At 34.0% G+C, this 15,004-nt stretch overlaps 3 protein-coding genes across 3 annotated transcripts; all 3 read right to left on the bottom strand.

Annotated features, from left to right (window-relative positions):
* Window positions 1-353: 353 nt before the first annotated feature.
* Window positions 354-4,373, bottom strand: LOC148613101 (neuronal acetylcholine receptor subunit alpha-3-like). The gene is made up of 2 exons (XM_088595136.1): window positions 2,240-4,373; window positions 354-1,847 (listed from the first exon to the last, which is right to left on the bottom strand). Exon 1 carries the CDS (start codon window positions 3,656-3,658, stop codon window positions 2,438-2,440), a length of 1,221 nt encoding a protein of 406 aa, XP_088451262.1. The 5' UTR covers window positions 3,659-4,373; the 3' UTR covers window positions 354-1,847; window positions 2,240-2,437.
* Window positions 4,374-9,226: 4,853 nt separating this feature from the next.
* On the bottom strand, window positions 9,227-9,859 carry LOC148613100 (uncharacterized). Its single transcript, XM_088595430.1, has one exon. It carries the CDS (start codon window positions 9,857-9,859, stop codon window positions 9,227-9,229), a length of 633 nt encoding a protein of 210 aa, XP_088451556.1.
* An 85-nt stretch (window positions 9,860-9,944) lies between these two features.
* On the bottom strand, window positions 9,945-13,811 carry LOC148613099 (uncharacterized). The gene is made up of 4 exons (XM_088595429.1): window positions 13,773-13,811; window positions 12,921-13,631; window positions 12,450-12,581; window positions 9,945-10,721 (listed from the first exon to the last, which is right to left on the bottom strand). The coding sequence occupies exons 1-4, from the start codon at window positions 13,809-13,811 to the stop codon at window positions 9,945-9,947; spliced, it is 1,659 nt and encodes a 552-aa protein (XP_088451555.1).
* Window positions 13,812-15,004: the final 1,193 nt, after the last annotated feature.

Genomic DNA, 15,004 nt, shown 5'->3' with positions numbered 1-15,004 from the left:
TGTGTTTGTATATACAAAAGCTTGTTTGAAGTAGGGTACTTGAAAAAAATGCCCATTACAGGTGAAATGGAAGAAAATATTAAACTCTGAAAATTTCCCATTTATGAAAAACTCATTATTGTCGCATTGAAACTGAAAGGTACGCGATTAAAATGAGCAGGTATGTTAAATAGATCGATAAATAAAAGACGAGTATCCATGTCTTTTTTGTACATCAATTATATGCTACAGTTTTGTTCATGTTTAATTATTCTTTCAATGGATGGGTATGGCAATTTTTCACCTAACTTGACTTGGAATAGTTCAAATATTTATTACTCGTGCGAATTAGAAAGCCATGACACTATATAATTTATAAAATTGTATTTGAATATACAAATACTTGTCTGAAGTACGGTATTTGAAAAAAAAATGGCTAATTATAGGTGAAATGGTAGAAAATATGAAATTATGAAAATTCCCCTTTTCTCAAGGGGTAGGGGTAGTATTTTTTTAAAGATGCTATTCAATACGCTTTATCTTATTTCATTTTTAAATCTACCTGTTTTAATTTCCACAAACTGCTAAGTACTATAATAAATTCCAGTTAAATTACATTATTATCTTAATTATGAATGCCTAAAACAGTTTTACGGTGTCAGTATGCTGTGAATGAGAATTCTGTTTGATACTGAGACCAGTTTTTTAAGGGGTAAGGGTAGTATTTTTTAACATTTTTTGCAAGTTCTTTTTTTGGAAAATTAGTTTTTTTCTGGACATACTAAATAAGCTATTTTTTCTTGAAGTATAAATACTCTATGGAGTTGACATGGAAAAACATGTCAATTTAAGCGATTTTTCGGTGGGATAGGGGTACATTTTATCATTTTACCACAAAACCCTATGTGCTGTCGCAACCTTCTTGGTACCTTTGTAAAGCTGAGACATCGGGCTACATGATAATACATGTATGACAGTTTACTTCGTTTTGTAAAAAGAGTAGAAAACATAAAAAATTGATTTTTGCCTCAACGAGGTATAAACAGTAGCCAAAAAATGATTCAGGTTATTTTATTATTATTTTTTTTTTTTTTTGGCGACAAAAAGATTCGTAAATGGGAGGTATGAGGGTACCTGAAAATCATATTTTGGTTGATGAGTGGGGTGCACGGTGGGTTATCTCAGCTAACGTACTACTAGCAGAGTGGCGCGTAGTAAACCAGGAGGGGTTATAGGTCTGCAGAAGAGATTAAAAGATTTATTGTTTAATCAATTTTTCCTTTTGTTTAAAATGCCCCAAAAAGCCCCATATACACATACATTAAAAGAAAAAGTATATATATAATTCAAAATATAATACTATAAATAGATTAACATTTTATTTAAAGTTTGTAACATTTTACGTACTTTGGCCTCTATAAAGTTTCGATTCGATTTTTACATCATGCACTATAAAATACTAATAAAATGACCGTCAATTACAAAAATTCAATATCTCACATTTTGAGTAATTTAAGTCCAATCTAATCAAGTTTTCCCTTAACCTAAAACAACACAGGATATTCCGAATCTAACTTGCTAGAATATATCATAAATATCAATAAAAATATATTAAATACTTTAATTTGTTATTGAACAAGGGAGATTACTCTAGCTATCTTTTCAGGTGCTAGATTTTGACAAAGTTATTTACGATTAAGTACGTTCAGACTCTTACAAAAAAAATTCATTATACAAATATATATTTAAAAAAAAAACTATTCTTGATATTCATACATGTCTTCAATTAACTTGTACATTGTATTTATATGTATTTTTTCATCTTACACTAATCTGTTTCAGATTTTAGACAGTCATACAGCTTAACCCTGTAAAAGAAATAATTTTCGTGTAATCTGTAAATGAACTTATTCGCGGATTTCCATTTTGGCGGTTTGGAAAAATAACTAGTATTTCATATTTTGCAGTTACTATATAGCATTCGCGATTTTTTGTAAATTGCAAAAAGTCGCGAATATCAGTACGTCTATACAGTATTTCGCAACAGTGGTTTACTTTACTTTACTTTAATTTATTCTCATAAACTATAAAAAGTTGCAGAGAGAATATACAAACATTGATAATATTACATAAATAGCTTAAATTTATTCGAACATGTACAAGAAAATCTCAACGGCCATTAACACTTGTGTTACGAATTTTCACATGATCTTATAATGCTATTCAATATATGTTTTATCATGTTTCATTTTAAATTTACCTGTTTTAATTCCCACAGACTGCTAAAGACTATGTTAAATTCCAGTTAATGTGAACAATATAATCCGGCATGCTTTTGGATCATTTCTAGTTAAGGCGACTGACCAGTAGCATCGGCTTTCGATTTAAGCTTGATTTATCCAAGATTAACGTGATTCGTGTAAGAAATACATAGATAATATTGTGAACTCGTACAAATTCACAACTGTCCATTAATGACATCAAAAGTATATACTAGATTTCCTGCTATTAATACAAGAAAGTAGAACACAAACGACAAACAGTCCCAAAGTCTAGCAATTTGGTGCCATGTAACTTTCTGTTTGGTCTTGCCCGTCTCGTCGCTGTCCGATTTAGTTACATCCGTCATCTGACTGTCCATGCTTATGACTTTATTAGAGTTGCAACAAAACTTAAAACGAGCCAATGTTTTAATCCAATTAGGAACTTTTTCGTTTGGTGGTTTAAAATGTATTCTAGAGCTAATAATAATTGAAATTAATATAAGTCCACTCAGTGCAAGGTTCATGATCAAAATAATACAAATGGCAGAAAGTCGAGGTTCTGCTGTTGCAGGAAGTAGTCCCTGAGCAATCGTCAGGAAAACAACAACTGCCAGCAGGAGGGTGATAGAGAATCCTATCCTCTCTCCTGATTCTTGAGGTAACAAGAAGACGGTAATATTTAAAAGAGCTAATAGCTCAACGGGTATAACAAGCGTCACCAAGAGGAATAGAGGACGGCGCTTTAACTTAAATCTGAAACTAAGTAGAGAAGGTGCCAGGTTTTTAACTGTATTATTAGAAAGTTCCCATTCACTATTTGTAGAATAGTGTTCCAGATTGACAACAGAAGCACTTGGGAAAAGTATAAGTTCTGTTTCGGGATAACCCCACGCAACAATATACATCTGACAATCCTGTGTATCAAAGGGGAAGTAAGTCGTGTCGATATCACAAGAAAAATGAAGGTACTGACCGGGCGAGCATGTTGTATAACCAGAGTTGTGGGCATACAGATACAACCCCTCTAAATCAAATATCATAGAAAAATCTTTTGCGGTGTTCGCGTTCAGAAGAGGAGGCTTCCAAGCGGCTTCCTGTGGCAGAATCATGTGTTGTATTCCATCAAAATGGTCAGGGTCCCATTTCATATTTGCATTCATCCATCCAACCACGAAAAATCCGGTCATTGAAATTATTCCTTCTACAGCGTCTACCTCTTGTAAATTTAGAAGATAAAACTCGATGTACACAATAGTGGGGTTATTAAAGTCCTTCTGCGGTCGTAAGTGCTTATTAAGTCCAGTCAGGTTGTTATAGAGAGCATCCATGGTGGAATAAGACATTGTCGTTACTGTGGTTATTCTGTACATTAACAAGATAAAAAATATTCCTATTAAAAATCCTCTAAAATACATGGTGTCAGACACATTAAATGAATGTCACTAGTATATGCTCATATATGTATCTTGCTAGTTGTTGTGAGGCTCCCGAGTTTATTTAAGTGATCTTGGTTGCTCTATTGAACTTGATTTAACCTCTGACTGTTGTATTGCGTCATGTGCTTTAAGCAATCTACATTACACTGAAAATACCATTTATTGTCTGACGAGAATCCACGTATTATTAAAGTCTAGTTATTCGAGCCTTGGGAAAAAATATCAACTTCGAATTCAGCGGACATCGCAATATTATATGTACTTTGATCTGCAGTAGTAAGTGGTCATCAAATCAATAACTCAGATCTGACATGGAGCTTTTGAGTTGCCATACAAAGGTCTTATTAAGGCGCCGATAAATGCGAGTCATAATCTTGCAATAAGACTATATGTTCCCATCGTTTCTCGTTGACATTTTTCTCCCTGCAAATACGAGTTACCACATGGTCCATTGAATTTGTAAAACCGTTTTGTCCTGTCTCATTACGGTTGTGATTGGGCAACGTTATGTGGAGATTGGCCAATAACATCATGTAGCATTCTCCACGATAAAAACTTGGCAGTGCCAATTTTTTTGTATTAATCATCGAAATATTATTACAATTCAAGGATCGTACTTCCTTACTTATATTTGCTTTATCCTCTGGGGCCGGCTGCTTATCAAAACCTTGTTAAGTATGCGTTCAAAGTTTCATCCACGATTGAAAGGGCTAAAATAAAGGCTTTCAGTGTCATAAATAACCAATTAAAACAATTTTTGTCGGCATTGTATTTATCCAATTCGATCTATTTATTTGTGGTTCCGTTATTGTTTAAATTGTTTCCGCGACATTGCTTTAAATCAACCATAAATGCTAATTACGTATTGAAAATCGTAATATCTTCGTCAAACATCACACAAGGGTAATTGACTTCTTTATCTACAATTATTATAGCATTATTTTAAGATTTCGTATAAAAAAAAACTTAAGTGGTGCACCAAGATTTATCTTTGATATTACTTTAATTAATTATTGAACAATTAACAATGTAGAAAATCTATCAGATTGTTATTGTGTAGTTACGTATGCTTTTAATTGATTAATTTTCATTAGAATTATAAAAAAAAAAAACTCGCGAATCAAATAAATATATTTTGTGACTGAGATTGCTTGAATTTCTATATTTTCCTGTTTTACAAATTCACCTTTATCAGTAGATAATATTAAAAAAAAACATTTCAGTTTCTTTTTTCTTAGTTGGTGCTAATGAACATGGATCAGTCTATCAAACATTGCCTCACAATTTGATCACCTACATAACACATACACACCTGTTTTCTTTATTTTTTAAAAATTTATTTCTGTTATAAAATAAGACCGTATAGTCCGGTTTGCATCATAAAGCAGAGGTGTTTATCCCATTATCAAGATGTCACTTGAGACGACCTGCTACAGAAAGGAACTCGATCTTCCAAAATTAGTCGTTTTGTATATTAATTCCATAGTAACTTAATTAGATTTATAACAAGCTTTTTGATTGGTTTCTTCACTGTTTTTTTAGTTAAGTTACCTAAATTTATTTAAATTTCTTTATCTTCTCGGAACTTCTCTAAACTTCTCTTAAGTCATGTAATATTTATTTTTAGGTCGATATATAATTAAAACAAAAAAAAAGAACACAATCTCTAATAATTTAAGACAAATAAAACGCATACAAACATAGACATACATAAGTATGTCAGACATAAGGCATGCCATATGAATAGAAGCAAACTAAAACTGAAAAGTATTTCATACAATCAAAAATAAAGCATGCAAATAACAAAGACATCTATGAGATATGTGCTATCTACAAAAACGGCAATTACATACATCACCGTTCCATTCTTCAATGAGTCCCTTAAAATGCACCTAAGATTTCCTGTGGTAAATTGTTCCATAATTTCGGGACAACATACCTAAAAGAATGTAAGCCATATCTGGTGGTTCCTACCAATTGGTTGTTCTACTGTATTAGAATATCTGAAAGAATATGAAGAGTTTTTAGGTTTAATAAGGTCTTGTAAGTAAGTCGGGGTATTACCATTGATAATCTTGAAAGTGTATTGCAAGAAAACGTAATCGTCTGATTTTCGTTTGTGGGAGATTAGACTTAAGTAACAGCTTTCATATGTTGACATATAACATTATACATACTTGTAAATCTTAATGTTCTTTCCTGAATGTATTCAATTTTCTTTGTACTTGTCTCACCACAAAACTGTCATACGGGTAGACAGTAGTTAAAGTTTGATAAGGTAACAGAATAATATATTGTCAATCTTCCAAGCTTATTCAGACGAGTTCCAATCCTTTTTAGGACATTTTGCAGTTGAGATGTTTTTGACATATTTTTGACACACGAGGTTTGAAATTTAGAGTATAATTAAAAGTTACCTCCACTAGCTTTACCACTTCATGTTACCATCTAGGTCAAATGATATGTTTTCATTGAAAGTATTTCTGCCGATAGTATTGTTTGAGGCTTATCTAGATTAGCTTGCATTTGATTGTCACAAAAACAATTTGATAAGTACTTTGTTTTCATTTTTAAGAGTATTTACTTTGTTGTCTACAGTTTCAGCACCATATGATAAGGTATTGTCATCTGTATAATCGTACAAGTTGCTATTATCAATATGGTTAAAAATGTCATTAATAAAAATGGTAAAAAAAACATGGGACTGGAATTGATCCTTTAGGTACACATTTATATAGTGATAAAAAAAAAAGTACTATGGACAGATCCAATTTTTACACATTGTTTCCTATTACTTTAATAACTATCAAAAAGAGATAGGCCACTATCACTATGATTTAAGTTTATGTAGTAAAAGATGATATTGTAAACAATCGACAGCATTCCATTAAAATTGCAGAAGCAAATTTATTTTTTATCCAGCTCAGCTCTCCAAACTTCTAATATTATTATTAAAGTGTCCTGGCAACTACATTCTTCTATAAAGCTGATAAATAAACATTGTAAAAATTTTCAAAGAAATCATTTATTTGTACATAAATTGCCCTTTGAAAAAAAATTTTGAGATTGGTGGTAAAGCACTGACAGGTCTATAATTACCTTTTGTAAGTTCACTACTCTTTTTATGCACTGGTACAACTTGTGCAACCTGTAAATCTTATTTATCATATTTGTAATTGGTTGTATAATAACTGGCTTATCCAATATCAAAATCTGTGGTGATACTTAATCATAGCCAGTTGCTTTTTAATGCCTAATTTACAAATTTGCTTTTCTACAAAATTATCATTTATAGGTATAGAACACTCTATGTTGATCGACATGTCAGCAGTACTAGTTGTTGGAGGTTCTGTGAAGTGTGAATAAAAAAGATCATTTCCACTAGATTCATCACCGTATGTAGAAAAAAGGCTTTAAGCAACCGGTCGCAAACTGAAAAAAAAAAGTGATATGCAAAATTATGAAATGATGCAATAAAGTTCTGCTGTTACATGTAGGCGTTCGAAATCCTATACAACCATCATACAGATCTAGAATTACTTCTGCAAATATTAAGTAATTGATTGTTTTACCAAGAGAGAATTCTCTGACACATGTTTATATATTATAAAATACTTGGTAGCTATTACTCTCAGCCTACCGTATACTTGCTAGGGCCATTAATTTTGATTGTTTTCATTCCGGCAATAATACAGAATAAATTATCAAGAGCAGGGGTATCGGCTTAGACATCGACTATTTTTATTCTGAGGAGGTTGGGAGTTGATGTCAGATAAGATTGTTTTTTTTTTCGCGCAAGCGCACAATTTTTATTTATATCTATATTTCAGTAGCAACCGAAATCAGCGTTTTTACTAGGAAATCTGCCTTGTTAAGTAAGGGGTGATATAGAATCATTATTTCCTTTTGTTGTTCAATGGACGGAGAAAAAAATCCCAAAAGTGGAATACTTATTTTGTTTGTGTTTTTTAACTTGAAAAAAAAACACCCAGGACACCTTCTTCCGAATTAAATGGTCGATGCCTGACTTCTCCACAAGAAGAAGATTATATTAGTGGTGCATGCAGCTCTGCGAATATGAATTATCTATTTTTCTAGCGAGGTTTCGAAATATGTATACCGAAAAGGAAAATTTTTGGATAGGGTCTAAAATTTGTAACTCGTACCCATACCATCTTTTCCCCGTACCCAAATAATGTATTACTAAAATATTCATTATATATTACGGAATGTTAAGAGCTGAAAATTGCATTAGATGTGCAAAATTTCGTTTTGATTTATTTCTAGTTAAGAAAATGATGTATAATTTTCTAATATTTCTTGTTTGATCGGTTTTCTGGTGTCTTAAATATATAATCGGAAGTTATCGTACCAAACTGATAATTGACTATTTCTCACTTTCCAGTCCGAATTTTACGTTTTTCTGAAAACAATAAGAGGTGAAAACTTCATTTAAATACTTTGGGTAAAGTTTTGAAAGATAAGATATTATTTCGAATAAGAAATGATTGCGTTTGAATTTCGAGTCGTACCGAGCGTCAATTCCCGCACCAGCAAAGAATGGAGACGATCTTATCCAGGTGAAAGGGAAGTTTCATAAACAGTATTATGCGACTTAAATAGATCGTCTATGAATATTTCGATAATGTTGTGATGTTTTGATGTCAAATGTGCATTAAAAATATACAAATCACAAAAATATAGGACTACGGAAATTTTTGGTTACACATTTTAGAGCTTTTGAAAGCAGAAAATCGAATTTTTTTTCGAAAAAAGTATTACAAATCATTAATTCTAGCTTAGCCATCATGTCATTGTGTAAATGTGTGCCAACTTCCAGCTGGAAATATATATATAGTAATAATAAAGAAATTGGTAAAATAGTATTTGGGTATGCCGAAAACTTGGTACGGGTACGGTTTATACATTTTAGAACCTATCGAAGACACTGGTTATAAATGTTGATAATAGCTGTTACTTTAAGCATTCTTTTCTGTCATCTTGCAAAATCTTACGGAAATATTTAAAAAAAAAAAACTACTAGTGTTTAAATGATGTAAGTAAGTAAACTTCATTTAGAGTCGGCACATATATACATTTTAACAAATCAACACGAGCTCTTATAAGCTCTTTAACCGACTATAAAATGTACAAAACAGTAAAACAATACATTCCATCATACAAAATACATAATTATTATAAATAATACGTAGTAAAACATATACTAACCATAGAAAGATATGGTGCTCCAGACAGAAGGATCAAGTACCAGGCAGTAAGCACCATTCTGTATACCGATCTTTAAGTCAGGGGAAACACACTTTATAAGGCTATAGACATAATTAAAATTCAGATATCATATTCAATTATAAAACCATGATCAGATCAGAAACTGGGGAATCAGACACGAGACAGCACAGGCTGAAACTTGCAAGCAGTGCAATTACATTTTTTGCCTCCACACCAAATACTTATATAGGTCTTAAACTGGTTAAAGGAAGTAAGTGATCTGGTCTCATTTGGTAAAGAGTTCTAAACCTAAAAGATTTAAAAGTATCTAAAAGATTTTTTGCCAAAAGATGTAGTTTTTGGCCGGGGCACCTCAGCTGTATTTTTATACCTAAAATTATAATTACTATTTTTAATAATAACCAGATCTTGCAAAAATACAGGACATTCCTTATTAATGATTTTGAAGGTCTCCAAGGCAATAGTACGCATCCGGCGGGTTTTCAAAGATGGTAATTTCGAAAGGTCCAAAAGATAATCGTATGAGCTGGAATAATCATCATAAATAAAACGGAGCGCACGTTCCTGATTTTTTTCAATTTTTGTAGTATTCTTTTCACTACAAAAGTGCCAGGTCAAAGGGCAATAACTAAAGTTTGACATGATAAATGAATAATAAATGGTAAGTTTTCCAAGTCTGTTCAAATGTTTTCCAATTCTTTTTAAAACGTTTAATTGCCTTGCAGCCTTCTTACAAATGTTTGATATATGTGAATTAAAATTCAATTTGAAGTCAATTGTAATACCAAGTAATTTTACTTCTTCATCACAAGAAATACTAATACCATTTAAATCAAAAGTAATATTTTTGTCATGTGTTCTCTTGTCAACCGAGATGGCTTGGAATTTCTCAGGATTGGCTTGCATTTTATTATCTGAAAACCATTTCATTAAAGATTTACTGTCCTCTTCTAAAGATGAAATAACAGAATTTAAACATTTACCAGATTTTGAAAGAGTATTGTCATCAGCATATTTATAAAGAGAACAGTTTTTTCACAAAGAAAAATAAATCATTTATAAATACATTAAAGAAAACTGGACCAAGTATTGATCCCTGAGGTACCCCTTTAAATATATCCATCATACTACTAGTATTTTGACCGATTTTGACACATTGTTTCCTATTAGAAAGGTAACTAGTAAGTAAATATGTTGCAGACTTTGATAAACCATAGTATTTGAGTTTAAGTAAATGTAGATCGTGAGAAAGGCAATCAAAGGCCTTAGAAAGGTCCATTAAAATTGCAGCTAAATATTCGCTGTTATCTAAGGCTTTTTTCCAATCTTCAATCACACGCAAAAGAGTTGATTGACAACCGAAACCAGATCTAAAAGCGGCCAAAAACGGATTGAAGACTTTATCAAAATGTTCTACCAACTGGATTTGAATAGCACTTTCAAAAATTTTGGATATTGCAGGGAGGACACTAACTGGTCTGTAATTGCCTTTCTCAAGAATACTATTTTTCTTATGTATTGGAGCAACTTGTGCTTGTTTAAGACAATCAGGAAAGGAAGATGAGGACAAAGACAAAGTTACTAAAGTTGTAATGGGCTTGATAATGACGGGTTTTGCCAGATGAAGTAATTTGGGGGAAATGCGGTCAATACCAGTAGCTTTTTTAACATTTATTTTCTCGATTCTCTTACGTACAAAATCCTCAGTAATATGATCAAAAGAAAAGGGAATATCAATTAAGTCAGGGTGATTTTCTTGAATGGCTTTTATACTGGGGTGATCCTCATCAACCTTCATTTGATTGTTTCCAATAGTTTTAGCAACATTTACAAAGTAATCATTAAAAATTTCACTGATTTCACTTTGCTCTGTTTTTAGAGCAGAATTTTCCGAAAATATTATCTCCCTTTGACTGATGCTGCCTTTATTGGTCAAAAACGGCGTAACGGTTGGTCAAAAGTCTTTCGACTTCGGACCGCCCGCGCATCTTTCAATAAAATATTGATTGATTTGATTGATTTATTCCATTTCGTCCATGGGTGGACATAGGGCGACTACAGTTTCTCTCCATTCGCTTCGGTTTTGGGCGATGGTGTTACAATTCTTCCACGTTAGTCCTACTCTCTTCAGTTCAGAGTTCAAACCCCTCCTCCAGGTGTTCTTTGGTCTTCCTCTTTTTCTTTGCCCTTGGGGATTCCAATCTAAAGCTTGCTTTGTAGTGTTTTTATTGTTCTTCCTTAAAGTATGACCAATCCATTTCCATTTTCGGGTTCGAATGGTGTTTTCTATTGGTTGTTGTTTTGTTCTTTGCCAGAGTTTCTTGTTTGTTATTTTTTCTGGCCATCTGATATTCAGTATATTTCTTAGGCACTTGTTAACAAAGACTTGTATAGATTTCATGGTGTTTTCTGTTTCTCTCCAGGTCTCGCAACCATATAACAGGACAGACTTAACATTGCTGTTGAAAATTTTGATCTTAGTAGTCGTTCTCAGTGTTCTACTTTTCCATACTGGCTTTAGAATGGAAAAAGCCTGTAATGCTTTCATCTTTCTGGCTTGTACATCTTCGTCAGTGCCTCCAGTTGTACTCATGACACTTCCAAGGTACGTAAATTTATCTACATTCTCTATCTGTTGGTTATTTACCAATATTGGATCCATCTGGTTTTGTTGGATTCTCATGGCTTTGGTTTTGGCTGTGTTGATATACAATCCTGTTCTTTTAGCTGTTTCTTCGAGATGGTTGACCTGGTGTTGGGAATCTTGAAGACGATGCGATAGTGTGCATATGTCGTCTGCAAATTCGAGGTCTTCTAGACGAGATGTTAGTGTCCATTGTATACCATGAGGGTCGTTGTAAGCTGTTGTTGCTATCCAGTCGATGACTATGAGAAAGAGAAGGGGAGAGAGAATGCATCCTTGCCTTACGCCAGTTGTTACAGGGAAAGGATCCGTCAATGTACCAGCATGTATGACCTGACAAGAGAATTCTTCATACAGTAACTTAATCATGGAAATAATCTTAGGAGGAATCCCATAGTGTCCTAGAATGTTCCACAAGACCTGATGATCTATGCTGTCAAATGCTTTCTGGAAGTCAATAAAGTTTAGATATAGGGATGACTGCCATTCGATCGTTTGCTCAATAATTATTCTGAGTGTTGCAATCTGGTCGACACATGATCGTTCTTGTCTAAATCCAGCTTGTTCATCTCTCAGCTTGCTATCAATCTCTTCTTTCATTCTTTGTAAGATTATACTGCATAGGATTTTACTAGGAATGGAAAAAAGAGTTATTCCTCTCCAGTTGTTGCAATTGGATTTGTCCCCCTTTTTAGGTAGTTTTACCAAGAGTCCCTTTTGCCAGTCTTTTGGAATTTTTTCTTTTTCCCATATCTGGTTTAATAGCCCAAGAAGATATTGAATGGTAGTGTCATTCATGGACTTGAGGGCTTCTGGTGGTATGCCATCGATTCCCGCTGCTTTCCCATTCTTAAGATGTTTTAGGGCTTTTCTTACTTCATTTTCGGTAATTTTGTCAGTCTCTATGTTAAGTGTTGGACCTTCTTCAAGTATTGGTGGATTTGTTGGTGGTGGTCTGTTCAATACCTCACTAAAGTGTTCTTTCCATCTGTCAAGCTGATCTTCTAGCTTTGTGAGGGTATTGTTGTTTTTATCTTTGACTGGTAAATTTTCATTTTGAGAGATCTTTCCACTGAGTTGTCTTGTGATGTTATACAATGTTTTGATGTCTCCTTTTAAGCAGGCGTTTTCAGCTTCTACTGCTAACTTTTCAGCATGGTTTCTTTTATCTCTTTTACAGCTTTTCTTCACTTCTCTGTCTTTTGCGCTGTAAAGGTCTTGCAGGTTTTTCTTTTGCTGTCTGGTTTTAGCACTCATCAACTTTTCTTTTATTTCCCTTCTTTCAGATATTGTATCCCATGTTTGATCTGACATCCATTTCTTTCTTTTCACTTGAATGAAACCAACTGTTTCTTCGCATGCTTCCAGAATGGCTGTCTTTGTTGAATTCCAGATGTCATCAATATCATTTTTCATTTCTTCGTTGTCAAGATCTAATAAAGTACTAAATCTGTTCCTGAGTGTAATTTGGAAGTTTTCTTTCACTTTCTGATCTTTAAACTTCTCAACATTAAACTTCCTTTTTGTAGTCTCTCTTTTCTTTGTTGTTAAAAGCTTGAGTTTAATTTTTCCAATTACAAGGTGGTGATCTGATGCTGCGTCTGCTCCACGTTTTGTTCGTACATCTTGTAATGAAGATCTCCATCGACGGCTTATTGTTATGTGGTCTATTTGGTTTTCAGTGTCTCCAGATGGTGAAATCCAGGTGGTTTTATGACAAGATTTATGTGGAAACCAAGTACCGCCAATTACTAGACTGTTTATAGCGCAAAAGTCAGCAAACATCTCTCCGTTCTCATTCATTTGCCCTATTCCATGTGGTCCTATCTCCCTTTCTCTACCTCCTCTGTCATCACCTACTTTGGCATTCAGATCTCCTAAGATGATAAGGATGTCTCTTTTAGGAACGGCATCAACAACTGATTGTAATAAGTTGTAGAAGTCATTTTTATCATCTTCGTCTGCGGTGTTTGTTGGTGCATACACCTGTATAAATGTTGTTTTCTGGAATCGAGTGTCAAATCTAGCTGATATCACTCTTGCAGATATTGGATTCCACTACAAAAGCGATTTCTTGGCTTTCTTTGTAAGCATGTTTCCCACGCCTTTGTCATGTATGTCGTCTTCATTTGGATTTCCTGAGAATATGACCGTATGACCTGAAGATAGTGTTGTCATTCCAGCTGTATTCCATCTTACTTCGCTGAGTCCTAGAATTTCGATATTGTATCTATCCATTTCGTTCGCAATTTGCAAGCTTTTGCCACTTTGATACATTGTTCTAACATTCCAAGTGCCTATGGTTGTTGGTTGTTTCGGTGAGAACAACTTCATTAGCTTTCGCGTCATTTGCTGTCCTCGATGTTTGGTTTGGTCCTCTTTCTCTAGTCGTTGACGAGTCCGAGGAATGACTTTTACTGTAATCGTTTCTGTAACCATTTGTATCCACTAGTGGGGGGTTGGCCCTCTAGCTTCAGCTTTATTTTAATGTGGTGGTCAGCAAGTCCCTCACATGCTTTTGTATCAGAGTCAGCTCTCCTAGATAGGTTCCCTACCATGGGTGACGACTCCTTTCTAGCCGGGTTTTACATCAGAGTTTCCTCTCCTAGACAGGTTCCCTTTCAAAGGTTTGATCCCAGTCTGACCATCGTTTTCTGTCTGGGTTGTCTCCCGTAGCCTTTGACTCAACAGTCCATCACAAGGCAGCGATCTATTTAACCCATAGGTGGGGCAAGGTTGGTGAGAGCCAGGGCGTGTTCCACGCGCCGATGGGCCTGCACTCTACACCTCTAGGGTCCTTGTTACTCCGAGATCCCCTTCGTGTTAGCCTTGAGTACTAGACCCAAGTTACCGTGTGTTACCTCGGGGAGGCAAATTGAAGGAGTCTTGGTAGTGTATAGGCTATGTACTGGCAGAGGAAGGCTTCTGCTTACGCTGCTCCCCTTTTTGTCTACACGTAGACAAGCCAACGTCAGTAGCGATCTAGAGACGTTCGATCACTACTGCGCTAGACGCATATCACTACCCTGTGGTTATTAAGCCACCAACACACAAATATTGATTAATTGACTTTTTCTTTAACTTTGTAACATAGTTGCGTTGTTTCCTATAATTCTCCCAGTTTCTGTCATTATTACATTTTTGAAATTTATTATATAACATTTTCTTCTTAAAAACAGCTTTTTTTCAATTCACAGTTCATATACGGAACTTGTTTGGTAATAATTTTTCTCTCTTTAAGAGGTGCATGTTTATCCACCACGTCATTAAATTTTCTACTAAAATCAGAATATGCAACATTTACATCGCTAAAATTACTAAAATCAAATTTTTGACTAGAAAGGTCTTGAGAAAAATTTAGAACATCAAAATTTTAAAAACTTCTACACATCCGCCTTTTAGGAATTTGTTTCGGCAGTTCACAATTTAGT

This window comes from Perna viridis, chromosome 7, assembly GCF_037379345.1.
Source record: "Perna viridis isolate PV_CMFRI_1.1 ecotype Kerala chromosome 7, ASM3737934v1, whole genome shotgun sequence".
In the NCBI taxonomy this organism is placed as follows: Eukaryota; Metazoa; Mollusca; class Bivalvia; order Mytilida; family Mytilidae; genus Perna; species Perna viridis.
Note: the sequence above shows the minus strand (reverse complement) of the source record. Positions and strands in the feature narration are given on the sequence as shown.